This window comes from Pseudophryne corroboree, chromosome 6 (genome assembly GCF_028390025.1).
Source record: "Pseudophryne corroboree isolate aPseCor3 chromosome 6, aPseCor3.hap2, whole genome shotgun sequence".
NCBI classification, from domain to species: Eukaryota; Metazoa; Chordata; class Amphibia; order Anura; family Myobatrachidae; genus Pseudophryne; species Pseudophryne corroboree.
In genome coordinates, this window is record NC_086449.1 from 34175861 (window position 1) to 34202202 (window position 26342).

Below are 26342 nucleotides of genomic sequence, written 5' to 3' on the forward strand. Positions count from 1 at the left end.
CATTATGATTATTTGCAGTTGTGGCAACAGGAGGGTGACATACAGAGAGGATTGGCTCAGGCGGCGGGATCTGGCTCGATCAGGAAACTGATAGCCACGGCCCCACCGCCACCATACATATCAGGAGAGAAATTGGTTGCGGAGAATGACGCACTAAGGTGTAACAAACAAACACTTAGCAACTGTGTAAATGTTAAAGATAATGTTAACCAATTAACCAATGCAAGTATTAACCCGTGCAAGTTGTACCCTGTTTTGAACTTTCCTCAGGAGTGTGATCAAGAGGACGAATCGGCAACAATTTCAGCGCTCTCTCTAGCAGCCACCATAGCAGAGACCACAGTAGGCACAGCTCCACCCCCGAGATTAGTAACAAAGCCCCCTAGCGGAGGGATAGGTGAGGTCGTATCAACGGGTAAGTACGGCACCATACACTATGCTGAAACTATTTCACCACAGCCTGTAGGATCTACACAGAATGAGGTTGTTAGAGTTAATCCTGTTAAGGTAATAGTAGTTCCAAATGGGAAAACAGACACTTCAGGAGTCACTCCTGTTAGGAACATTGCCATGTATAGCCCATTTTCCCGAATGGAATTAAGGACCATAGTGTCTGAATTCCCTGACCCTAGAAAAGACTTAGTTGCCAGCCAAAAATACATCAGAGACCTAGGTAACACGTTAGAGCCCAACAACAAAGACTGGCAGATATTGCTGAGAGCATGTTTACCCCCCAATGTTGACGCAACTCAATTTTTAGCTGACTGTGGATTAGATCAGGATGTACCTCTTACAGAAGTGTACAACAAAGACAATGTAAAAAGAATAAGCTTACAGTTAAAAGAGTATTTCCCAGCGGTAGTTAAATGGAACAAGATATTCTCCATTAAACAAAAGGAGTCAGAAACAGCTACAGAGTATTTTCACAGAGCATTATTAGAGATGGCAAAATACACAGGCATAGAGGACATTAAAACAAACATAAACCATCGAGAAGTAGCAGTATCGGTACTGATGGATGGTTTAAAAGAGTCATTAAAGACTAGGGTACAGACCACACAACCATGTTGGCGAGGTCTGTCTGTGGCTACTTTGAGAGAGGCTGCTATTGATCACGATAGGAACATCACCAGACACAGGGAACAACAAGGTGATAAGTTAATGGCAGTAAGTATACAGGCCTTGACCACAAAACAGCCTGTGTTAATATCACCAAACCCTGTGGGTAAGTCAAATGTGGTAACATGTTATTTTTGTCACAAACAGGGACACTTTGCACGAGACTGTAGATCGAGAAATATACAAAAATCTTATCAACCTCCTAGACAACGACACGACACACGACATTGGGATCAGGGTCCGCAGAAACGGAGTTATGAGCCACATGCAGGGGAAACAAAAAGATATCCCCCGAACAGAGACTGGCAAGCCTCTGGTAGCTCCCAATTAACTCCATCACAAGTAGTTGCTGCCAGCGGGATTCAGGGAGGTCACCATACCCAATAGGGGTGTGGCCATACCTGTAATCTGCAGCCAGTAAAATTGATTGCAAGCCTTGGAAGTGAACCAGAAATTGCAATCAATGTAGCTGGTAAATCATTAAACTTTCTTGTAGATACAGGGGCGGCCAAATCAGTGATAAATTCGACAGTGGGCATGAGAACCACTGGTAAGACAATTCCAGCCATAGGGGTAACGGGAGTAGTCCAGCACTACCCTGTTAGCAAACCAGCCGAGGTTACAGTAGGGCCGTTACATACCAAGCATTCCTTTTTGCTGGCTGCATCGGCACCGACCAATCTCCTGGGTAGAGACTTACTGTGTAAAATGGGGTGCGTCATTTATTGTACTCCTGAAGGTGTATTCTTGGGCATACCTGAGAATCACGTTCAGGAAGTACGAGACATGTTAGACTCCCCATCAAAATTAATGTCACATACCATTATGACAAATAGGACTCCCTCCCAAGTAGAAGAAATGACATCTCAGATACCAGAGTCACTTTGGACTAAAGATGGACAGGACACTGGATTAATGGCCAACGTAGCTCCGGTAGTTGTACAAGTAAAAGATGGTAGGATAGCTCCAAAAATCCCACAGTACCCTCTGAAGCCAGAGGTGGAGTTAGGAGTTTACCCAGTAATAAAGCGCTTGCTACAACAGGGCATTCTGGTAAGAACGTCCAGCACTGCCAATAGTCCCATCTTCCCTGTGAAAAAGAGTGGGGGGAGGGGTTACCGGCTAGTGCAGGATCTAAGGGGATTAACAAAATAGTTGAGAGTCAGTTCCCCGTAGTGCCAAATCCAGCTGTCATCCTAATGCAAATCTCTCCCACTGCGAAATTTTTCACTGTTATTGACCTCTGCTCCGCTTTCTTTTCGGTACCTCTGCACCCTGACAGCCAATATTTGTTTGCATTTACATACAGAGGAGTCCAATACACATGGACTCGATTACCACAAGGATTCATAGATAGTCCAAGTATATTTTCCCAGGCTTTGCATGATTGTTTACAGTCTTTCCAACCAGAGAGTGGATCAGTATTAATACAGTACGTGGATGATCTACTACTGTGTTCTGATTCATTGGAAGCATCCCTGAAGGATACGAAACAGCTCCTGTTTCATCTTTCAGACACAGGACACAAGGTTTCCAAAGACAAGTTGCAATTATGCCAAACTAAGGTAAAATATTTGGGACACTGTCTAACACAAGGACTGAGACACCTGACCGCTGATAGAATTCAAGCAATTAGAGACATGACTCTGCCACAAACCCAGCAACAGATCAGAACGTTTTTAGGAATGTGTGGGTATTGCCGTAACTGGATCCCAGGGTTTTCCATTCTAGCGTTACCCTTGCAGGAGATGGTCTCCTCAAACAAACCTGATCGGATTTCGCATACAGACGAGTCTGAGACAGCATTTGAGAGACTTAAACAGTGCCTAACGCAGGCACCAGCATTAGGTATGCCAGACTATGGGAAACCCTTTGAACTATACGGAACAGAAAGTGCTGGTTGCGCGGCAGGCGTACTAACCCAAAAGCACGGTGATGCCAGCAGGCCAGTAGCCTATTACAGCGCTCAGCTAGACACGGTAGCGCGATCCCTCCCCACATGCTTGCGAAGCGTTGCTGCAATAGCATTGCTAGTAACGAAAAGCGAAGATGTCGTGCTAGGTCACAACCTCACAATTCATACACCACATGCAGTGTCAGCCTTGCTGAATTCTGCCCAAACCAGGCACGTCTCATCAGCGCGGTTTACAAGATGGGAATTGGCACTAATGGCCCCCGTAAACATCACCATAAGGAGATGCAGTGCATTAAATCCTGCAACATATCTCCCAGGTGTGCCTGGACAGGCACAAAGGGTGGAGGATGAGAGTGGTGGGGAAGGAAATGAGAGTGGTGGGGAAGGAGGATTTAATACAAAGGAAGACACACATGATTGTATGGAATATTTGACCCAAAATTTTACCGCAAGGCCTGACATCAGTGACAACCCACTGGAAGATGTAGAACTTACGTTCTACACGGACGGTAGTTGTCATAGACAGTCAGACTCGGGAGACTTGTGTACTGGATACGCAGTCGTAGATGACCAAGGCACCATAGAAGCGGAACCGCTAGGCCCACCTCACTCAGCCCAGGTTGCTGAACTGGTCGCCCTAACCAGAGCATGTGAATTGGCTAAGGGCAAATCAGCCAATATCTACACCGACTCTAGATACGCATTCGGGGTAGTCCATGATTTCGGAGCCCTATGGCGCCTCAGAAATTTCATGACGGCAGCTGGTACACCGATAGCGCATGCAGCTCACATAAAAAGGCTTCTAACAGCGATACAGGAACCCGACAGAGTGGCTGTTATCAAATGTAAAGCACACACATATAGCCAAGACCCAGTATCACTTGGTAACAGCCGAGCAGACGAAGCTGCTAAGTTAGCAGCTGCTACCCCCAGACAGACAGACACCACACAACTGATGGTATTTAATACCATCAACACACAGAAGTTGTGTGAGATGCAAAATTTGTGTTCCACACAGGAAAAGGCAGTCTGGAAGGCAAAAGGATATGGCCAGGAGTCCTCAGGACTCTGGACGGATGGACACGGTAAACCAGTGGCCCCCAGAGCATACCTTCCATGTTTAGCTGAGGCAGCTCACGGGCTGACTCATCTGGGCAAGGAAGGGATGTGCAAGTTGGTAAGAGCATATTGGTGTGCCCCAGGATTTTCATCTCATGCGAGTAAAAGAGCAATGTCATGCCTTACCTGTTTGAGAAAGAACATCGGAAAGGCAATACCTACAGAACCATCTCATATCCCACCTGCCGGCGGCCCTTTCCAGGTAATACAGATTGACTTTATTCAATTACCCCCTTGTCGAAATTTTAAATATGTACTTGTTTGTATAGATGTTTTCTCAAATTGGGTCGAAGCATTTCCGGCGGCCAGAAATACCGCTATGTTTACTGCTAAGAAAATTGTGCAGGAATTTGTATGTAGATATGGTATCCCTAGAATTATCGAAAGTGATAGGGGTACCCATTTTACAGGTGATGTCTTTCAAGGAATGTGTAAATTGATGGGAATTGATAGCAAGCTGCATACTCCATACCGTCCACAGGCGAGTGCGAAAGTGGAAAAAGTGAACAGCACTATTAAAAATAAACTGAGTAAAGTGATGGCAGAGACAGGATTGACATGGCCAGAAGCTTTACCCATTGTACTGTACAGCATCAGAACCACTCCCAGGTCCCCTCTTAATCTGTCTCCCTTTGAAATCTTGTTTGGTCGACAACCGCATGTTATGATTAACCCTCAGGATGATTTGAAGTGTAACAATGAAGTGACTGTAAAATACTTGATTAAAATGAGTAAACAGTTAAGGAATCAAAATGATAATCTGAAGTTAGTGATTCCTGATTTACCAGATAGTAATTGTCATGACATTGAACCTGGGGATTATGTAATGATACGGAATTTTCTACGCTCAGGTTGCCTTATTGACAGATGGGAAGGACCATACCAGGTCTTATTGACTAGCACTACAGCATTGAAGGTTGCTGAGAGAGAGACTTGGGTTCATTCGTCCCACTGTAAGAAGGTTGCTGATCCAGAGAGGTCCCGTGATAAGGAACAGACGGTAGAGGTTGTATCACTGGAGTGTCTGTTCCAGGAGGATTGAGGCGGCACCTGAGCATTGAAAATCACAAGACCAAAAGCAGTTGTCGATCCCCTGTTCCCTTTTATTGTTTTTCTCCAACTTCCCATCCCCTCTCCCTCAAATTATTTTTTCCCCCTTCTCATTCTTCTCCGTTTCCTCCTACAAGATGGACTTGCCCCAAGAGACTGTGATCCGGATTTTCCTGTTGACCATGATGTTGACCAGAGCAGTCTGTTCCGGCGAGAGTACCATGGAGGTCGAGAGAGGTTCTGGAATGGGTTCTGATGATAAAGATGGAGGCGTAGTTTTCCAAGAACAACTTAACCAACAAGTAAAGGCGAGTATCAGAAAACGATCCGATAGCATTGACCATAGAAGGAATTGTGAAGGATTGTTAGCTGAAGAAAACTGTATCTGTCGGCTCTGTAACAATGTCATTGAGGATGGGTGCATAAAGAAATGCCAATCCAGTTTTAATATCCATATGGACCGGCATCCATTGAGTGACTATCACTCCTTAGTGGGTAGTGTGTTAAATAAAACAGATTGTTGGGTATGCTCTCAAGTACCTCAAGGTCATAGCAAATCAGGGCTAGTACCATTTCCTTTAACGTTAGGGGAGGTACTTGAGTTAAGTGGTGGGAGACCGGTGGACAGGAGGTTTAATATCTCCAGCCCTCCTAGTTTGAAGCTCCACCAATACCATGTGGATAGGTCCCTATTATGTTTTAACATCTCCAATCCCCGAAAGCCGGGAAATTAGGAAGTGTCATGGAGTAACCAAACCATGACCTTTTCGCATAGAGCAGATAGAATGCCTACAGATACAGAGCTTATACGCCACATAGCCAGTAGAGGAAAATCTTTCCGATATAGGTATACCTTAGGAAATAGGATTACGAGAGTTGGAGAGGTATCACCAGGATACTGTGCACATATCGTACAACCTGATACGTGTACTAAGCAGATGAAAGAATTAGGGTTAGGAGATTTCACATGGAAGGTGTGTAATATGGTTATGTCCTACTCCGTCCCATATGTTCTCCCCGATGATGCATATTTCATATGCGGGAGAAAGGCGTATAAGTGGCTTGCCCCAAACTCTGAAGGATTGTGTTATATTGGAAAAGTACTGCCTGAAGTAATGACTGTATCACATGACAAAATGAAAGACATACACCGTGTTGCCCAAACTCCTTATACTCACACCCATTACGAGCACGTAGTTAAACGGCACCTGATAGAAAGAACAGAGCATCAGGCCTCTGACATGATCCATGAATCCACCGGGATTCAGTTTCTAATCGCGTTAGACATCACTCGCACCACCAGAGGAGTGTTGAATTATAAATACATATCTGCGCTTGCAAATTTGTTAGATAATATCACTGAAATGTATGATGACACGTTTAGGTATACTGGAAGAGAACTTCAAGCTTATAAAACAGAACTGGTACAGCATAGAATGGTTCTTAATTACCTCACAGCAGTGACAGGCAGATATTGTGTCACACTGGCAACACAATACGGCGTGAAATGTTGCACATATATTACGAATAGCACAGAGGACCCGGTCGAGGTCATAGACCAAAAGATGGACGATATTCTCCAACTGAAGTGGGAATTTCGCAGGAGACACAATCTCACTCTTGCTGCTGTAGGTAATGAGCTGACTGGTTGGGTGTCATGGTTGAACCCGCAAAATTTGTTCTCTGGTTTAGGAGAGTGGGCTCAAGGAGTCATAATGGATGTTGGGAAGTTTCTCCTATGTATCTTAGGTGTTGTCATATCAATTGGTTTGATATTTAGATGCGGTCAGGCTTTAACGAAGTGTAAACGAAGTACCAGGGTGATGAGTTTAAGGAGTGAGGAAACTGTAATTCCAATGGATTTGATTTATGACCCAAATGTAGAAACAATGATGTGATGAAAATGCGATTTCTACGGTCCGTTTCTTTCACCTGTTTTTCCGTTTTCTCCAAGGTAAAAAGACCCACTTGGACGAGGAATTTGATGAGCCGATATACAGACAACAGATGGATTAAAGAAGAAGTTTTGACAACCTGATACACAGATTTTTAATGAACTTTGCCATAGATCCCCAGTTTCCCTAGAAATTTTTAAATTACGCTAGCCCAACACTTTTGTAAATCTATGGACATTGACAAAGCTTTTGCTCGCACCTTATGGGCAAAAGCACAAAGAAGACTGCATTCAACAGACACCAAACAAGACCTCAATCGACGAATGTACATTTACCTGACATAGAATACCACCGCATTTACCGTAATTATGTCTTTTCTTCATTTCTACAACCCTCAGGTAATGACACACATAGTCGATAGGGAATACAGGCACAGATATCAGCAATCACATATCTCCCCCATTCATGTATCATCAACTAAAATGTGCTCCCCCATTTTGTTACAACCAAAGCCGAAAAGAGCTCGGTAAAGTTTGACAGCCCATCCACAGACCCGTACCACGGGATAAGAAGGAATTCAAATGTATACTTCGCAATGCCTCGAAGCTTGATGTACAACACGTACGGCACGATGATACATGACCCCCCCAAACATGGATTCATACACACATGCTTCTACTATCTCACTAGGTCATACCCTCTTCACACCTTCTCCACTCTCCTCCCTTACCCAACCATGGAAATGTATTAACCCCTGACATATATTTTTCTCTTTTTGAAATGTTTTAGAAGGTGGCAGTTATTGTTGACTGCCAAAGGGTGGACTGTCAAAGTCAGAAAAATATCTCTATGCACACTACCATATTTGCACCTCACACAGGTCCGTGCTGCGCATGCGTACGCTCTCCCGTACGTGCGCATACTCACAGTCGCGGGCACCCGCAGGCGCACGGTATGCGTATTTACGGTAGAGTTTATGTGATCGTAGCGTGCGACTCAATCGTTACATATTTTCACTATATAATGTATTTTGTAGATCATGGTCCCTTTGATAGATTCTGAAAGTTTGGTTAATGTAGAATGTTCATGAACAGAGAAATCCCTCTTTGTTTGATACGAAGGGACAGACAGGAGTAATACAGTGGTGTTTAGTACCCATCGGAAGAGTATTTAATTAGCAATATTCCGGTGTTGGTTTAAAGCGGATTAATCGCTCGTGCGAATAGTTATGGACATAAGAAGTTTATGAACATTTACTGTATTTGCACTTACTTATCCATGCGGCGGGAAACCCAGTTTCCCTCCCACCTGAGCTGTTGGAAATAGTCACGGCCCACCTGTATGAATCAACCTATGACCTTTTGTTATAATGCGAGGAGGAATTCCTGTGTCCAATGAACAATGAGATTGTAGGGACCATTGAATTGTATTGTGTGTGGGGCATAAATAGACAAGCCGATCACATCCAGCTCTCACTCTTCAACGGTTATCATTGCTGAAAATCGGGAGCTGGATGTCCAGAGGCGCATGCGATCGTTTCCCCTTGTGCGTAAGTGTTTCTCCGCAACCATATTGTTCTTACTGTTATTGTGGGCCATTTCTCTCTCTCTCTCTTCTCCTCTTTCTCTCTTATTTTTCCCTTAAAACGTAATTGTATTGTATTGTATTTCCTGTGTAGTTATCTGGTTAGGTAGTCTATGTTATATTGTAGTGTATGACTTGTATTGTGTTAATTCTTTTGCAAGTATATCATTCATAATATATATTTATTAGGCGTTGGACCCTAAGCCCAGGTATCTGTGTATTTCTTATAGTGTTTAGTATTCTCAGAGCGTCGGTGACGCTCAAACAGCTTTTGAGTTAATAAGGTTATACTGTGTTGCATTTACACTCTATCATTACACTAAGGTTTTACTGCACAATACACTGTTTATGGTTTAGATACAAAGGTTTAACATTGTTAGCGTCAGCGCTGCTGGTGATCTCCTCTTGGTCCCGAGCGTCCGCTACGCTATAGCGAATCATTACGTTAGTCAGCAGCCAATAGCGTGCCTGCCCGTGATCTCTTGGCCGTGAGCGAACGTGACGCTTGAGCGTCTCGACTACGGCTAAGCGATTGCTACGCAACGTGCGTACCCTTACGGTACTCCATACGTAAATAGCGTACAGTGTTCTTAGACCTCATAAAGGGTTTTATATAAGATAAATATTCAGCTTTATCAACTGCTCAGATGGTTCCTGCACAATTAAAGTGGATGGGTCACTTTTTAAATAGAGTTTTTGGTTATCAGTAGAAGCCGGAATTACTTTTAACTTTATATCCCTCTATGACTGCTCATTTGTTTTGTCACCAAGGCACAACCTGTGCACTGTAGACTCGGGTAGCCTTCACCAATACTTCTTGGCTCTAAAGACCTTTCTTCCTCAGCTCTGCTGGTGCTAAAATATTATTGCTTATTTATTTATTTTAACTTGGGCATAAAGTTAACTGTAATCCCTATTTTTTAAGACTGCACCTGAGAGTGAACAGAGTACCTTTTTCGACATTACAAGTGTTTCTATTTGTTTCCTTTGTAGGTCCTTTTCATGTGCGGTCAGCACCATCACTACTCCAGTTACCAGCGCCTCTGGGCCTGCCACTTCCAGGGCTGGTGGCTTATTCATCAGAGGAAGAGGATATGGAGGATGACAACACCACCATCATCCTCACTCCCGTGGAGCCTTCGTCGCTTGGGCCACTGCCACAGCAGCCGCAACCATCAACGCCCAGCACGCAGGCCAGTGTTCCCAGTGTGGTGGAACTCTCCATGTCCCTCCACTATTTTCGGGAGCACCAGCTGTCCTTCATGGATTGGCAGACTAGCCAGCTGCACTATATTGGGTGGCTAATGCGGCGGCAGGACAGGACATCGGCGGTGGCACAGGGCACCACGAATGACCAGCAAGATAATAGTCGCCTGCAGGAACTGACCGAAGCGACATTGGGAGCAACTGCAGGTGACACAGGCCACCTGGGATCAAATGCAGGTGATTTTGGCTCTACAAAGGGAGCTGGTGGCACAAAGAGCTGTGCGTGAATTCCCAACAACCTCAATGGCCAGCTCCCTCCACTCCAGCACACAGAGGGCCTCGCCATTGACCCCCCCACCGCCGCCGCCCCCAAGGCATAAGAGGGCAATACTTTTTGCTTGCCCATTTTTCTATTTGTTTCTCTCTGATTTATGTAAAGTGATTTCCCAAAAAATGTGTTTGTCGTTTGTTTATATAACATAAGTTATTTTAAAAGTCCAAAATTTATTTACGGTTAATGTGTTTTCATTTTATGTTTACGTACATACACTATTTAGGTGGTACACTAGAGGAATTTGGTATTTAAAACACATGTAAGAACAGGATTTAGTGGGAACATTTGACCTAACAAGGCTTATTATAATGTTCATTTACACATACATGTACACGTGTCCTCCTACATCTTTGCTGTAGTCAGGCTAAATAGACGCATGGTGCGTGCTTTTGCACATTTATACCTGGAAAATGCATCTTATTCACAAAGATGCAAGAGGATGCACAAGCAGATCCTGCTGATTAAAATTAACTTTCAACATTGACAAATTCAACCCACCCAAAAAAACAGCTCTATAGACTCCATTACATCTGCCCGAGTTTTATGTTTAACATGGGAAAAACATCTGGATCCGACTTTTTACCGGGCGCTCATGTTCAGAGTAGAACCATCTGACTTTTCATGAACTCGGACACTATTACATTGGCTGAGTTTGCAAAATGCCTGACTTTTGCAACAAAATCTGACATTTTACAAACTCCGCTTCCATTACATCCCATCTTATATGTAGACAGATGTGTATGTGCGCACTATGCCTGACTATGGGCCTAATTCAGACCTGAACACAGCAGCAAATTTGTTAGCTAATGGGCAAAACCATGTGCACTGCAGGTGGGGCAAATATAACATGTGCAGGGAGATTTAGATTTGGGTGGTGTCTGTTCAAACTGAAATCTAAATTGCAGTGTAAAAATAAAGCAGCCAGTATTTACCCTGCACAGAAACAATATACCCCACCCAAATCTAACTCTCTCTGCACATGTTATATCTGCCCACAGGGTGGACCCTACTCCCCCCTTGCCAGCAGCCTCCCTGTGCCTAATTACTCTTAAAAAAATAATAAAACCAAAGAAACTCTGGGAGCTCCCGTAGCTGTGACCGGCTCCACCGGGCACATTTTCTAAACTGGTAGGAGGGGCATAGAGGGAGAAGCCAGCCCACACTATCAAACTCTTAAAGTTCCCATGGCTCCTGGTGGACCCGTCTATACCCCATGGTACTAATATGGACCCCAACATCCGTCTAGGACGTAAGAGAAATAGTGACTTCTAAATCTCTTTACTCAGTAGTTTCCATTATAGTACCCTTGATACTATATTTAGCCTTTAGGTTATGAGACCCAAGTGCATGGTTTTGCATTTTTTAGCATTAAACTGGAGTTGCAACGTTCTTGACCATTCCTCAAGTCTACTAAGATCATCAATCATATTTTTACCCCTCTTTGTGTGTCTACACTATTGCATATCTTTGTGTCATCTGCAAAAAGGCATAGTTTCCCTTAAATAACATTTGCAGTGCCACCAAAAAAGATAATAAAGAGCACTGGACCAAGTACAGATCCCTGGTGTACTCCACTGGTAACATTGCCCTGCTGTGAATGTACTCCATTTGTCTGTTTCCAATCCTGCTACCAGGTTCTTATCTATTCAACTGTTCATTCAACTTTCGAGTTAAGCAGTCTGCGATGTAGGACTGTGTCAGTTGCCTTACTAAAGTCTAGATACACGTAGCTACATCCAGGCCCCCCACCCGATCTATTACTATGGTCACAGTCAAAAAAGCCAAGAAGATTTGTTTGGATGAACTCCCTGCAAGGAATTTAGACATTTGCCACTTGTAGTTGAACTAGCAAAATACCCCTCCCAATGTACATCGGGTAGATTAAAGGTATGCGGTCAAGATCCCGCCAGACGGAATCCCGGCGGTCGGAATACCGACACCGGGATCCTGACCGGCACAATACCGACATATTCTCCCTCTGTGGGTATCCACAACACCCACAGAGAATAAATTAGTGTGCCGAGCATAGCGAGGCACCGTGCCCGCAAGGGGCTGCGTTGCGCTCGCCGCCCTATCGGGATTGTGCCGGTCGGGATCCTGGTGTCGGTATTCCGATCGCCGGGATTCCGTCTGGCGGTAATTCGTACTGATCCCAGATTAAAGTCTTCCATGATTATGACCTCTCCATTTTAAAGCCATTGTAATATGTTCAGCAATAGATTCCTATCCAATACCTGGCCCAGTGTGAATAATAAATAATGTCCTCCCTCATTTCTATAGTCACCTAAAGGGCCCCAGGCTCAGTTGTTTCTTAAATATTTAGTATTAAAGTAGCATTTATTTTATTTTTTTCACATACATTTCTACCCCTCCTCCGATTCTTCCCGTGCTGTCCTTCCTAAATAAATTGTATCCTGGTATATCTATGTCTCAGTCATGATTTTCACTGCACAATGACTCCATAATAGGCACAATATCTAGATCATCCCTTGTCACTACTGCAATTATTTTGTCACATAATTTATAAGAGCAGGTATTGCAGGTGTGCTTGTAGACTTCCAGTTTCCAGCAATTAGAGACCTAGCAGCTGCCAGGATGTGAGTATCGGATTCTAAACGATTGTTGGACGTGAATTTAGGGTTTGACTCAGGGATTACACTCTGGAGCCGTGCAATAAATTGAGGTTTTTTTCTCCGCATACAGGATTATGGCAATATATGGATAATGATTCAAAAATGCATTAGTTCTTAACAGTTGGCAAGGAGGTTGGCTGGATACTTGTCCACTGATGAAATAAAGAGTTGGATGCCCGATGCTAAATACCGATATCTGCTTGCTGCTTGTGTTAACATGAAAAGCTGAACTGGAGATTACATAAAATGTAGCTGAAGAAGCTGTAAGGCCGGGACACAGCTTGTTCTTGAAGAGTGGTGTGCAGGACACTTAAATAACTGAAAAAGCTATGAAGCCATGACACGGCTTATCCTTGAGCACTGGTGTGTGAGAGACTTGAATAACTGAAGATACTGAAAAGCTGGTACATATATTATACTCAAGCACAGATGTGCTAAAGGACTTGAAGAACTGTAGGAACTGAAAAGCTGGGGGAAGGCTTATCCTGGAGCATTGGTGTGCTAGTAAAAGAGGAAGGCTGGTAGGCGGGGCACAGCCAAAGTCAGTGAGAGCAGATGGAACTCTAGTGTTTTTGTATGATGGAACAGATAGTCTCTGCAGGAGCCCTACACAGGCTGAGGACAACAAAGCACTGACAAAGATTCAGCTCAGGTTCACTAGCTTTATACCTGAGCCAGGCAGAGGGTTGGCTGGAGGAGTCAGCTGAGCCTAGCTGGGATTGGACTGAATCCTGTCACCTGTCTAGAGGTACTGTAAGATGACGATGTCCATGACTGGTCTTGGAGGGAACTTGGTTTAGGTCCAAATACCAGGAAGCAGAGCACTATGGAGACTCACTCTGAGAAGAATTCACAGAATACTAAGAGTACTGTGTAAAGACAACATGATTAGACTTCACCGGCAAACTGCACAATGACCCTGGAGAGAACTGCTGATCACTGAATCCTACCGATTACTCTCACAGAGGAATTCACACATGTGACTTAATTAGGAGTTTAACACAATCTGCAGCTTGTATGCTAAATTGCAGGAGAGATGACACAGGTAAGACACAAACCATGAGAAATACAGTCAGGGCCGTAACAGTGTGAAATCAATTTATTCAGCGAAGGATCTACATCTGGAAATGGTCGAGCAAATAAAAACACCCAGGGGTCTAAGAAGAACGGACAGCCTGAGAGGGATCGAGAGAAAGGCTCGTGATCCAGAACAGCACTACGAGTATAGGGGCATGTCCACCAGATGTGGAGAAGAGTTCTCCTACGGCCCAGTTCCGGCAACATACAGGAGTGGAAGTGGGGAACATTTAGATAAGTTATCAGGTGTACAGTACTATCTACAATAGAGTTTATATGAGGTTTCCTTAACCTGAGTTGAAATAGAACTCTTAGCTATACCTTCCCTCACTTCCTCCCGAAAAGTCATCCGGGGGGAAGGGGGGGGGGGCAGGACCCAAATCACTCTCCCACTCTACGTTTCGAACCTCTCAAGGTAATCTAAACTAGCATAGAGTAAAGGGAGAAAATCATGCCTCTGTAAAGAGGGTTCCTCAGGCAGAGTTTTTCAAAGGGGATAGGGGAGCGTAGGGTAGTAGACTGAGGTAGAGATAAAAGGAAATGGCGAAAATGAAAATATTCAAGAAAGTGTGATGATAAAGAAACGCTTTTTTAATATTGTCTATAGCACAGGTTCTCAAACTCGGTCCTCAGGACCCCACACAGTGCATGTTTTGCAGGTCTCCTAACAAAATCACAAGTGAAATAATTAGTTCCACCTGTAGACCTTTTAAAATGTGTCAGTGAGTAATTAATACACCTGTGCACCTGCTGGGTTACCAGCAAAACATGCACTGTGTGGGGTCCTGAGGACAGAGTTTGAGAACCTATGGTCTATAGAATCCCACACGTCTTGAAAGCACAGATTAGATACAAAACTTATTCCTACCACATGCCACCAATTAAAGTTAAGAATAGAAACTCTTGGTAAGAAACTAGGATTCTTCCAAAGGGAAATAAGGGGAGAGAAAGAGGAAGACATTTTATATTGGGAGATGGTTGAATCCCATAGAGACAGATAGAAATTAACGGAGTGGAGATTAGCTAGGGAGCTCTATGCACATTGTTCAAACCCCTAATGGAAGACAATGAGCGAACCCCAAATAGTTAGCCTTCAACTTGACCCAAGACCTAGAGCCCAAAGGAGTGAAAGTAACAACTATGTGATAGATGACTTGCTAGATAGTAACAGGCTGAAAGGAGCCCGTTTTGTTCATGGAGATTCCCTTCCACCCGGTCTACCTCTCTTAAGTTTAGAAACAAGGTGGAAGCTGCTTGGGTCACCTATCACGATAATAATGCTGACACGGCTGTTTCTTCACCAGTTTTATTTTGGCAGGCTTCAAAAGCAGTCCTTAGATGGGATATTTTGTCATATACCATCGCAGGTCTATAAATCATTACATGCAGATTACCGCCAAGCGCAACGGTTACTGACAGCCGGGTTCCAATCTTATAAAGTTGACCCATCTAGTATTAATAGAGATACTCCACAGCTAAAATTGCTTTCGATGGCTTATTTACTAAGATGGAAGTGAGGTATTCGTTTAAAAAGGATGCTAGATTTCATAAATACGGAAATAAGTCTGGTAAACTGCTCTCGAATTTGTTACATGGGCAGCGTGATAGTCCACCCACTAACGAAATCTAATGGCACTTATACTACTTCAAATGCGCAAATTGCACAGTCAATACATTCTTTTTATACTAAATTGTACTCAACCCCTACCCCCCTCCCTCTGCTACCTGTGTATCTGAGTTTTGGGCTGGACCACCTATCCCGCAAGTCTCTGTAGCTCAGGAAGATTCCCTGATTAAGGAAATATCCGAGGACGAGGTGACAAAGGCCATTGCAGGTCTAAAAAATGGTAAAGCCCAGGGTCCGGATGGACTCACCTCGGAGTATTATAAGATCCTGGCTCCAAAAACAATCCCAATTCTGATGCTAGCATTTAATTCTATCCTGACTAAGGGTGAGCTCTCTCTATTTTTTAATTTGGCAACCCTGAATGTATTACCAAAGCCCGGCAGGGATCTGTCTGATCCCGGTTCATATAGGCCGATATCACTACTTAACATAGATTACAAACTATTGCTGAAAATATTTGCAGATAGACTCAAACAAATTTTGCCATCTGTTGTGCACCGGGATCAGACAGGTTTTATTATGGGTCGCTCATCAGTTGTTAACATCAGGAAGGTGCTGGCCGCAATCAGTTCATCCCAGTGTGCCATGTCTGCAGTTCCCACAGCAATTCTATCTCTAAATGCAGAAAAAGTTTTTGACATGGGGGGTCATTCCAAGTTGTTCGCTCGTTGCCGATTTTCGCAACGGAGCGATTAAGGCAAAAATGCGCATGCGCATGGTACGCAGTGCGCATGCGCTAAGTAATTTAGCACAAAACTTAGTAGATTTACTCACGTCCGAACGAAGAATTTTCATCGTTGAAGTGATCGGAGTGTGATTGACAGGAAGTGGGTGTTTCTGGGCGGAAACTGACCGTTTTCTGGGAGTGTGCGGAAAACCACAGGCGTGCCAGGATAAAACGTGGGAGTGTATGGAGAAACGGGGGAGTGGCTGGCCGAACGCAGGGCGTGTTTGTGACGTCAAACCAGGAACGAAATGGCCTGAGCTGATCGCAGTGTAGGAGTAAGTCTCGAGCTACTCAGAAACTGCTAAGAATTATTTATTCGCAATTCTGCTAATCTTTCGTTCGCAATTCTGCTAAGCTAAGATACACTCCCAGAGGGCGGTGGCCTAGCGTGTGCAATGATGCAAAAATCTGCTAGCGAGCGAACAACTCAGAATTACCCCCATAGTGTACTAGGAGCATTTGTACGATACAATGGCCAAATTTGGTTTTCCGCCTAAATTTATTTCTTTCCTGCAGACTTTGTATACTGATCCCAGATCTCAAATATTGTGTAATGCCCTTTTGTCGCCACCCTTTTGTATAAACAGGGGCACAAGACAGGGCTGCCCCCTCTCACCCCTTTTATTTGTTTTGTCAGTGGAACCACTAGCGATATCGATCAGGCAGTCCCCAAACTATCAAGGTATTGATAGGTAATGTCCACTTGTGCTTATTATTTGGTGACGATATGCTATTGTTTCTATCGCATCCACATTACTCTCTACCAGTGGTTTTCGACCTGATCTCGAAGTTTAGTGATTTTTCTGGTTATAAAATAAATTTGCACAAATCCGAATTACTCCTGTTAAATCACCAGGATTCCTACTCATGCACTGAAGGCCCCCTTAGCATGATTATTAAGTATTTAGGAATACAAATACCAGCATGTCTACATAATCTGAATACACTTAATATTAATCCTGTTATCTGCTCTATCTCGAAAATCTTGACAATTGGCATTCCTTACCGTTGTCTGTTCTGGGCAGAATTGCACTAGTTAAGATTGTGCTTTTCCCTCAGTTATCCTATTTAATACAGATGTTGCCGATACGCATGTCATTAATGGATATTAAAAAAAGTATAAGGTTTTTTTCGTAAATTTATATGAAGGGGTGGCAAATCTAGAATATCTAGTAATCATTTGAAACTGCCATAATGTAAGGGAGGAATGGGTTTACCAGACTTGTTGCACTTTTCACATATGTCATAGACTGGCTATATGAACGAGACGTATATACGTTGTTTGATTTGGATTGTGCCTTGTTTCCCCCTTTCCATCTGGTGCATTATTGCATACCCGTAAAACTAAAATTCCTGCACATATTTCCGCACATTTGTTGTTTAAATATGTTTACATGGCGTGGTGGGCAATTAATGGGAAATTTCACAGGAATCCTCTAACTTCTCACCTGATATCTCTCTGGGGCAATCCTTTATCCTCACCAGGGCTGGAAGACGCAGCATTTTATTTAAACCTTTCTATCAAATTGCATCCACTCTGTACAGTCCACACATATCCTCACATGTCTTCTCATTCTATGCAATAGATAGCACCTTTCCTTGTGTACATATGCCTATTTCACTATAGATTGTAAGCTTGCGAGCAGGGCCCTCCTACCTCTATGACTGTTTGTTATCACCCATTTTGTTATTGTTATTTAAAATTGTAAAGCGCAACGGAATTTGCTGCGCTATATAAGAAACTGTTAATAATAATAAATTTTATAGACTGAAATTGAAAGGTATTTAGCTGATAGCGGATGTCTTTGATCCAGGTGGCCGAATCATTTCCTCTTCAATTTTGCAGGAACGTTTCGGGCTAATCAACTCCTATCATTACACTTATCTACAAATTAAACATTATGTGGCTTCAATCCCTCCAGTAGTAGCGACGAGTTCTACTACAGATCCCTTTCTTCCTTTGCTGAACTTGGTTAAAACTATATCATACAGAACCGGGTTTCTATATTACGATTTATGTGTTAATCTTGTAAAATTCCAGAACCAGACAATGCAGTCATGGACCCAACATAGATGACCCTGACGACTTATTTTATCAATATGATAATACCTTGAGGATTTTACAATCCTCCTCATTGCAGAAATTTAAAAACAATCTATAGGGCCTATATTTCCCAGGCCCAAAGGAAGCAGTTTGTCTTTGAAGAACCAGGCCATTGCTTGAAATGCTTCCATTCATCTGCCACATATCACAATTTTTGGGACTGTGGTTGCATTAAAAGGTTCTGGAATAAAATAGTGACCATCATCAACACAAGTTTTTCTGTTAGAGTAACTCTAAGCCCAAGAGCCTTCTTATTCGCTGACTTCAGGGTCTGGAACTTAGATGATTCCTGCAAATATCTATACTTTTTTTGTTTTAATGTTCTGGTAACAGTAGCGAAAAAAGTCCTACTTAAGAAATTGATCTCTAGACACTCACTGACGCTACATGCGGTTCACAATATGCTTCTTACGGTGTTATACTTTGACCGCAATGCTACCATACCAGATATACTGTAGATTAGGGATTCAATTTTAGAAAAAAAATGGAGGCCACACATAGTTACACTATCGAAGGCATTGCAATCTCACATATTGAAATTGTTTGAGGACACTGAATGGTACTTGCACAAAAAAATACTCGGAGACTTCTGAGTTGGAATATACTTTTATTGCATTGTAACTGTAATGTACATTGGATCTTGCATACCACGTTATATTTAATCTATTTCGATCAAAGTGGTTGAGTGGTTTGAGAAGCGCTTAAAAGCAGAATCCTACTACGCGTTTCTTATCCTTCTTCCCATTTCCTTTTCGACATTTGCATAATTGTTCTGTTTTTTGTCTGTTTTCTTGTAAATTATGGGCAAGACTGCCACTACACTGTATTGATTTATTTTTAGTGTGTATCACTTTATGGACTATTCTGTCCCCATCACCGTGATTTATGCATGGCTTTCTTTATGTATACAGTCTCTCTTGTACCATGTTGCCTACTGAAATTTAATAAAAATATTTTGGGGGGGGGAAACAAAAACAAAACTACAGTACTGCTTTTTTTTTTAAAGATTGCAGTCCATAACTATTCCTGACCGAGGGGGAAATATCAAGAAAACTTGTATGAATGATGGAAAGTATTTGTATTAAGATGAGAACTAAAGGAAGGAATTGAATCAGAATACCAGCTCCAAATGCCAAAATAGGTAGTCTAAATACCTGCCATGGAGCGCCAAGTTTGCAGTGAAAATTGGTCCTAAAAGAGCCCCATGTACAAACTGGCAAAACTCGGGGCAAACTATATTGCCCATGGTGTTCCCATGTACCTGGAGATGTGTCGAGCAGAAAAAAAAATTTATGAGGAAGAATAAAAGAAATTGAATCCAGGATAAACTTACATTGTCTAGGATCCAATCCCATATCAGTACACTCCTGTTCTACCCGTTCTTCGCACAGGAGTTTCTGATTTTCACATTTGTAAATATAAATAAGTGTTAAAAATCTGGAAAATCTGTAGAGCTGTAAATTTGAGATGTAAGTAAATATTAATCCATGGTTCTTGGCGTTACCCGAGGAGCACATGTAGCAGATACGGTGAAAAGTGACAGGACCATTTTTGTAGTTTATTAAACTCTACACACTGGAGGTGCAATACAAATTTCAATACAATTGTCCATTTGGGCATTATCATTCACGCAACGCAAGCTACTTATTGGTAAAGACGTCATTATGTCAACCCCCTTTTCATCCCGTTAGGGGAGGTTTTTTAAAATTGTAATTACATGGTTTTACCATTTCCCACCTACAGAATACCTATGTTACATTTCATCTAATATATCAGGAAGTACGAGAATTAGTGATGAGTCAGTCTGTGAGTGCTCTCGTATTAGATAGATAGATAGATAATGTTGAACAGCCTCAAATCCCAATTTGTGGGGATAAAGGAGTACAGAGGGGGTCATACCGAGTTGTTCGCTTGCTAGCAGATTTTAGCAGCCGTGCAAACGCTATGCCGCCGCCCACTGGGAGTGTATTTTAGCTTAGCAGAAGTGCAAACGACTGTATCGCAGAGCGGCTACAAAGTTCTTTTGTGCAGTTTCAGAGTCGCTCAAAACCTACTCAGCGCTTGCGATCACTTCAGACTGTTTAGTTCCTGTTTTGACGTCCCAAACCCGCCCAGCCATGCCTGCGTTTTTCCGAACACTCCCTGAAAACGGTCAGTTGACACCCAGAAACGCCCACTTCATGTCAACCACACTGCGGTCACCAGTGCGACTGAAATGCTTCGCTAGACCCTGTGCAAAACGACATAGTTCGTTGTGCCCTTAAAACGCGCATGCGCATTGCACCGCATATGCATGCGCAGAACTGCCGTTGTTTAGCCTGATCGCTGCGCGGCGAACAAATGCAGCTAGCGATCAACTCGGAATGACCCCCAGAGTCTCTATATCACACAAGTGAACACCCCTCATCATACCAAGTGATACCGTTCATAAAGATTTGAATTTGGGTATATCGCTGATGTGGGATCGAAAAGCAATGACGCGAGTTTGAAGATAAGAGTCAACAGAAGATAGTTTAGTGATTAAAGAACCCAGATATAACACGACACCCAGGTAGTGAGAATAAATATTTATGAATTTTAGAGATGTGATAATAGGTGGGAATAATCAGGTGAGCTGCATAAAGAAAACAATTTATCCTTAGAAATATCACCCTTGGTCAGTGCACTATCCAACAGATTTTTCAACTCGGATAGAAATTGAACCGTTGAAAAATATAAATTTGCTAGAAAACGTATTCATCTGCTTGCATGCCTCAGAGAGGTAATCAATTCCAACTTGAATGACAACACCTCATCAGCCCCCTTAATTATTATAGACTCATCATTCGTAAGATTTTTCAATGCTCTTTTATTGAAATGTAAATTATCCTGATGGATCTTATATATGCTGTATTTTTTTTTTAGTACAAAATTATCAAAAATCCTCCGTCATTCTATAAAAGGCCTCAGGATATTCAGACAGTTTGTCGGTAGCTCCACTCTCAGCCAAGAAGCTCATCTATTGCATGAATCATTTCTTGATTATCCAAGACAATAGCACTACCATTAATGATTTCGATGTTTGTATTGGCAAAATATCTCTTTCGATCAAACATATCAGGGTTACGTAAAGTCCCATTATAATCACTGATTTTTCATGTTCGCAAAGAGTCCTTGTCTTTTATTTCTTAACCTATTTTTACACTTTTTGGTGGATTGCTACATCCCCTGTATTTTCATCTCTATCTTTTTTGATTATACTGTCCTAAAAAAATGAATTCGTCATTTGTCTTGATTAATTGTTTCCTGTACTTTGAATTCACCAGAATTTTGATCAGTTCTCTTGTTTTGCGATAAATGATTTTGGTATTGCCCCTTCAATAAATAGTGATCATTCAATTTGGGATAATGTTCATCTTCACGCGATTGGTTATAATTACATCTCTTACGTCTGTCTATATACATCTGTTCCATTTACACGCATATTGGAATTCACTATTCTTTCTTCCCAGTTGTTTCACATAACTGTCTGTTCTAAGCTTAAAAAAATCAGAGGGTGGATTAGATCTACCTACTGGAGACTGATTCCTGACATGCCTTCTGTAAAGGACCTCACTAGATTGTTAGCCTAAGTATTAAAGTGTCAAATCAATTTATTATTATTATTATTATTATTATTACTACTACCCAGGAATTTTTCATAATCCTCAATTTCTTTTTATTTAATATCTGATCTCGTTCTTTAAACCCAAACAAATTTTAAAAAGACTTCAGCAGGTCTTGAGTTTTTTTCAATTTCTCCAAATAATTTGGAAATCTAATTTCGTCTATATAAAAGTAATAGTCTAATCCGTGGAAATGAACACTTGTCCAATATAGTATTCCAATTAGAGGTCAATTTAGGATCAGCCTTGACCACTTAACAGACGATTTATTTTGCCAAATACCGCTCCGAAATTGTCGGTTTTTATGAGTGAATTAAGTGAAGAACATGACTAACCCTACCACAAACGATTTTAGTAAAAGAAAAAAAAAAAAAAAAAGGGGAATTTTTTAAAATATATTTTTTTAAACATCAATCGGGAACATTGCGGCTTTCATTTTGAAAGCCGGGCCAGCCTTCTGGTGTCTGAGGGTGGCTTGGGAGGGTTCATTTACTCTCCCCAGCGGCTGCTATTGTCTGCCGTGCTGACCGATCAGCAGTGATCGGCAGCACAGCAGACACAGGGGGAGAGTGCAGGGAGGCAGAGGGTCCTTCCGGTCCCTCTGACAGCAGCAGCGGAGGGAAGTTTATCTTCCCTGCCGCTGCTAACACTCTCTATCTGACTGGTCGCATCCCGTGCGCCCAGGTCAGATAGAGCACTTGCAGGCATGGTCGCATCTGATGCCACCTTGCCAGGCAAGTGGTTAAAGGATTAGGATTTGAAAATATGTCACCATCTAAGGATCAGTTTTTTATAGTTGCGAAGAATTTCCTGATCCCACCAATGTCTTGTCTCTGCTAAAAGCTTGACTCTAAAATTACTGAACTTATGCATCTTAGAAGTACCTTGCCTTTTGATCAATAGTTACTACGTAACAAAGTTCTCCTATGCAATTTACAATAATAATAATAATAATAATAATAATAATTTTATTTATATAGCGCTCTTTCTCCAATAGGACTCAAGGTGCTTTATCTGCTGAGTCTTTGATTGGTGCCAGTACAGAATAAATATAACACAATCAATATCCTTGTAACAGTAACACTGACCAAAACACAACAAAACAACCCAATACATCAAATAACTAGGCGTATTATAAATTGACATTAACAATAGCTATATAAAGGAAACAAAATTCATCCTCTCCTGTCTTTATCGATACCAATTTATAGAAAACACATGCCACATTTCAGAAAATTAATATTGGCTCCCTTGTATGGATATTGTAGTGATAAAAGGTAATTTATGATTTTTTCTTACTAGTAAAGCACTATGCATTCAGAACACGTAAATGGTTTCTTCTGTGTGAATCTTCTGGTGTTTCAGAAGACTTGACAAATCGATATAACACTTGCTACTTTTGGAGCATTTATATATATTTTTCTCCTGTGTGAATCCTCATATGTATAACATGCTGTCGCTTGGAGGTAAAACATTTTCTGCATTCAGAACAAGTATATGTTTTCACTCCTGCGTGGCTCCTCTGATGTGTAACAAGAGATGACTTATGGAGAAAACATTTGCTACATTCAGAACATGTAAATGGTTTCTCTCCTGTGTGACTCCTCTGATGCTTACGAAGACTTGAGCCATCTGTAAAACATTTTCTGCATTCAAAGCATATAAATGTTTTTTCTCCTGTGTGAATCCTCTGATGTATAACAAGTTGTGGCTTGTAGGTAAAACATTTGATGCATTCTGAACATTTATACGGTTTCTCTCCTGTGTGAATCCTCTGATGTAAAACAAGTTGTCGCTTGGAGACAAAACACTTGCTACATTCAGAGCATTTAAATGGTTTCTCTCCTGTGTGACTCCTCTCATGTATAACAAGTTGTCGGTTGGCAGTAAAACACTTGCCACATTCCGGACATTTATATGGCTTCTCTCCTGTGTGGCTCCTCTGATGTCTAACAAGAGATGACTTACGGGAAAAACATTTGCTACATTCAGAACATGTAAATGGTTTCTCTCCTGTGTGACTCCTCTGATGTTTGCGAAGACCTGAAAAATTTGTAAAACTCTTGCTGCATTCAGTGCATGTATATGGTTTCTCTCCTGTGTGACTCCTCTGATGTTTACGAAGACTTGAAAAATCTTTAAAAAAATTGCTGCATTCTGAGCAGGTAAATGGTTTCTCTCCTGTGTGAATCATCAGATGGATAACAAGTTGCGACTTTTTGGAAAAACATTTGCTACATTCAGAACATTTAAATGGTTTCTCTCCTGTGTGAATCCTCAGATGGATAACAAGTTGCGACTCTTTGTAAAAACATTTGCTGCATTCAGAACATTTAAATGGTTTCTCTCCTGTGTGAACCATATGATGACCGACAAGTTGTGATTTATGGTAAAAACACTTGTTGCATTCTAAACATTTATATGGATTCACTCCTGTGTGAATCCTCTGATGGATAACAAGATCTCCCTTATAGACAAAACATTTGCTGCACTCAGAACATTTAAACGGTTTTGCTCCTGTGTGAATCTTTTGATGTCTAAGAAGACTTGACTGATCTATATAACACTTAATACATTCAGGGCATTTAAATGGCTTTTCTCCTGTGTGAAGCCTCTTGTGTATAACAAGTTGTTTCTTGGAGGAAAGACACTTGCTGCATTCCGAACATTTATAAGGTTTCTCTCCGGTGTGGTTCCTCTGATGAATGACAAGAGATGAATTTTGGGGAAAACACTTGCTAGCGTCAGAGCCTGTGTGAATTGTCTGATGTTTAACAAGTTGTCGCTTGGCGATAAAACACTTGCTACATTCAGAGCACTGAAATGGTTTTTCTCCTGTGTGAAGTCTCTGATGGAAAACAAGTTGTCGCTTGGAGGTAAGACACTTGCTGCATTCAGAGCATTTAAATGGTTTTTCTCCTGTGTGACTCTTCCAATGTCTTTCAAGACTTGAATTACGGGTGAAAGATTTGCTGCACTCAGAACATGTAAATGGTTTCTCTCCTGTGTGACTCCTCCAATGTCTCTTAAGTTGGGATTTACTAAAAAAATGTCCGCTGCACTCAGAGCATGTAAATGGTTTCTCTCCTGTGTGGCTCTTGTGATGTGTGAGAAGCTCTGAATAACGATTAAAGCTTTTGTCGCACTCAGAGCACAGATGGGTTCTCTCTCCTTTGAGGCTCATCATGTATGAGATGAGAATCAAATTAGTTGTTGAATGTTTCTTCTATCCAGAACATGAGAATTTTTTGTGAATCCTCTAGAGGTGTAAGAAGAAATTGACGTCTCTAGTTGGCTTGTTAGAAAAGATTGTCCCTTTCCACAACGTCTTCTATTGTTAGGAGTAAGAATCCTGTTCCATGTTTGTCCTGTAAGAAAGTTGATAGGTAAAAGCAGAAAGGTTACCAGGATAATTGTACTTTTATGGTAGAAGTGTATTACTTTATAATGAAGATGATGCAGATTTAGAAACAACAGCACATATCACAGTCACTGACCATTGCTTTATATTTGTGTCTGTTGCCAAATTTAGAGAAAATAGAGTGGCCAGATGGAAGCCGGATGGCAGCCCGTCTGGAGTTTGCCAAAATGCACCTGAAGGACTCTCAGACCATGGGAAACAAAATTCTCTGGTCTGATGAGACAAAGATTGAACCCTTTGGCGTGAATGCCAGGCGTCATGTTTGGAGGATACCACGCACCGCTCATCACCAGGCCAATACCATCCCTACTGTAAAGCATGGTGGCAGCAGCAATATGCTGTGGGGATGTTTTTGTGCTGCAGGAACTGGGAGACTAATCAGGAATAGAGGGAAAGATGAATGCAGCAATGTACAGACATCCTGGATGAAAACCTGCTCCAGAGCGCTCTTGATTTCAGACTGGGGCAATGGTTAATCTTTCAGCAAGACAACGACCCTAAGCACACAGCCAAGATATCAAAGGAGTTACTTCATAACAACTCTGTGAATGTCCCTGAGTGGCCCAGCCAGAACCCAGACTTGAAGCCGATTGAACATCTCTGGAGAGATCTGAAAATGGCTGCGCTCCGACGCTTTCCATCCTACCTGATGGAGCTTGAGAGGTGTTGCGAAGAGGAATGGGCGAAACTGCCCAAAGATAGGTGTGCCAAGCTTGTGGCATCATATTCAAAAAGACTTGAGGCTGTAAGTGCTGACAAAGGTGCATCAACAAAGTATTGAGAAAAGGCTGTGAATACTTACGTACAGGTGATTTCTTAGTTTTATATTTTTAATAAATTTGCTAAAATCTCAAAAAAACTTTTTTCATGTTGCCATTATGGGGTAT

At 42.0% G+C, this 26342-nt stretch overlaps 1 protein-coding gene across 1 annotated transcript in view; it reads right to left on the bottom strand.

The window, feature by feature from the left end:
- Positions 1-18977: 18977 nt before the first annotated feature.
- The window catches only part of LOC134935982 (oocyte zinc finger protein XlCOF7.1-like), a 36246-nt gene continuing 28881 nt past the window's right edge, over positions 18978-26342 (bottom strand). Inside the window, exon 2 of the mRNA XM_063930848.1 lies at positions 18978-25402. Within this exon, the coding sequence (XP_063786918.1) occupies positions 23443-25221 (1779 nt within the window). The 5' untranslated portion in view covers positions 25222-25402 and the 3' untranslated portion in view covers positions 18978-23442. The remainder of the gene's footprint in view (positions 25403-26342) is intronic.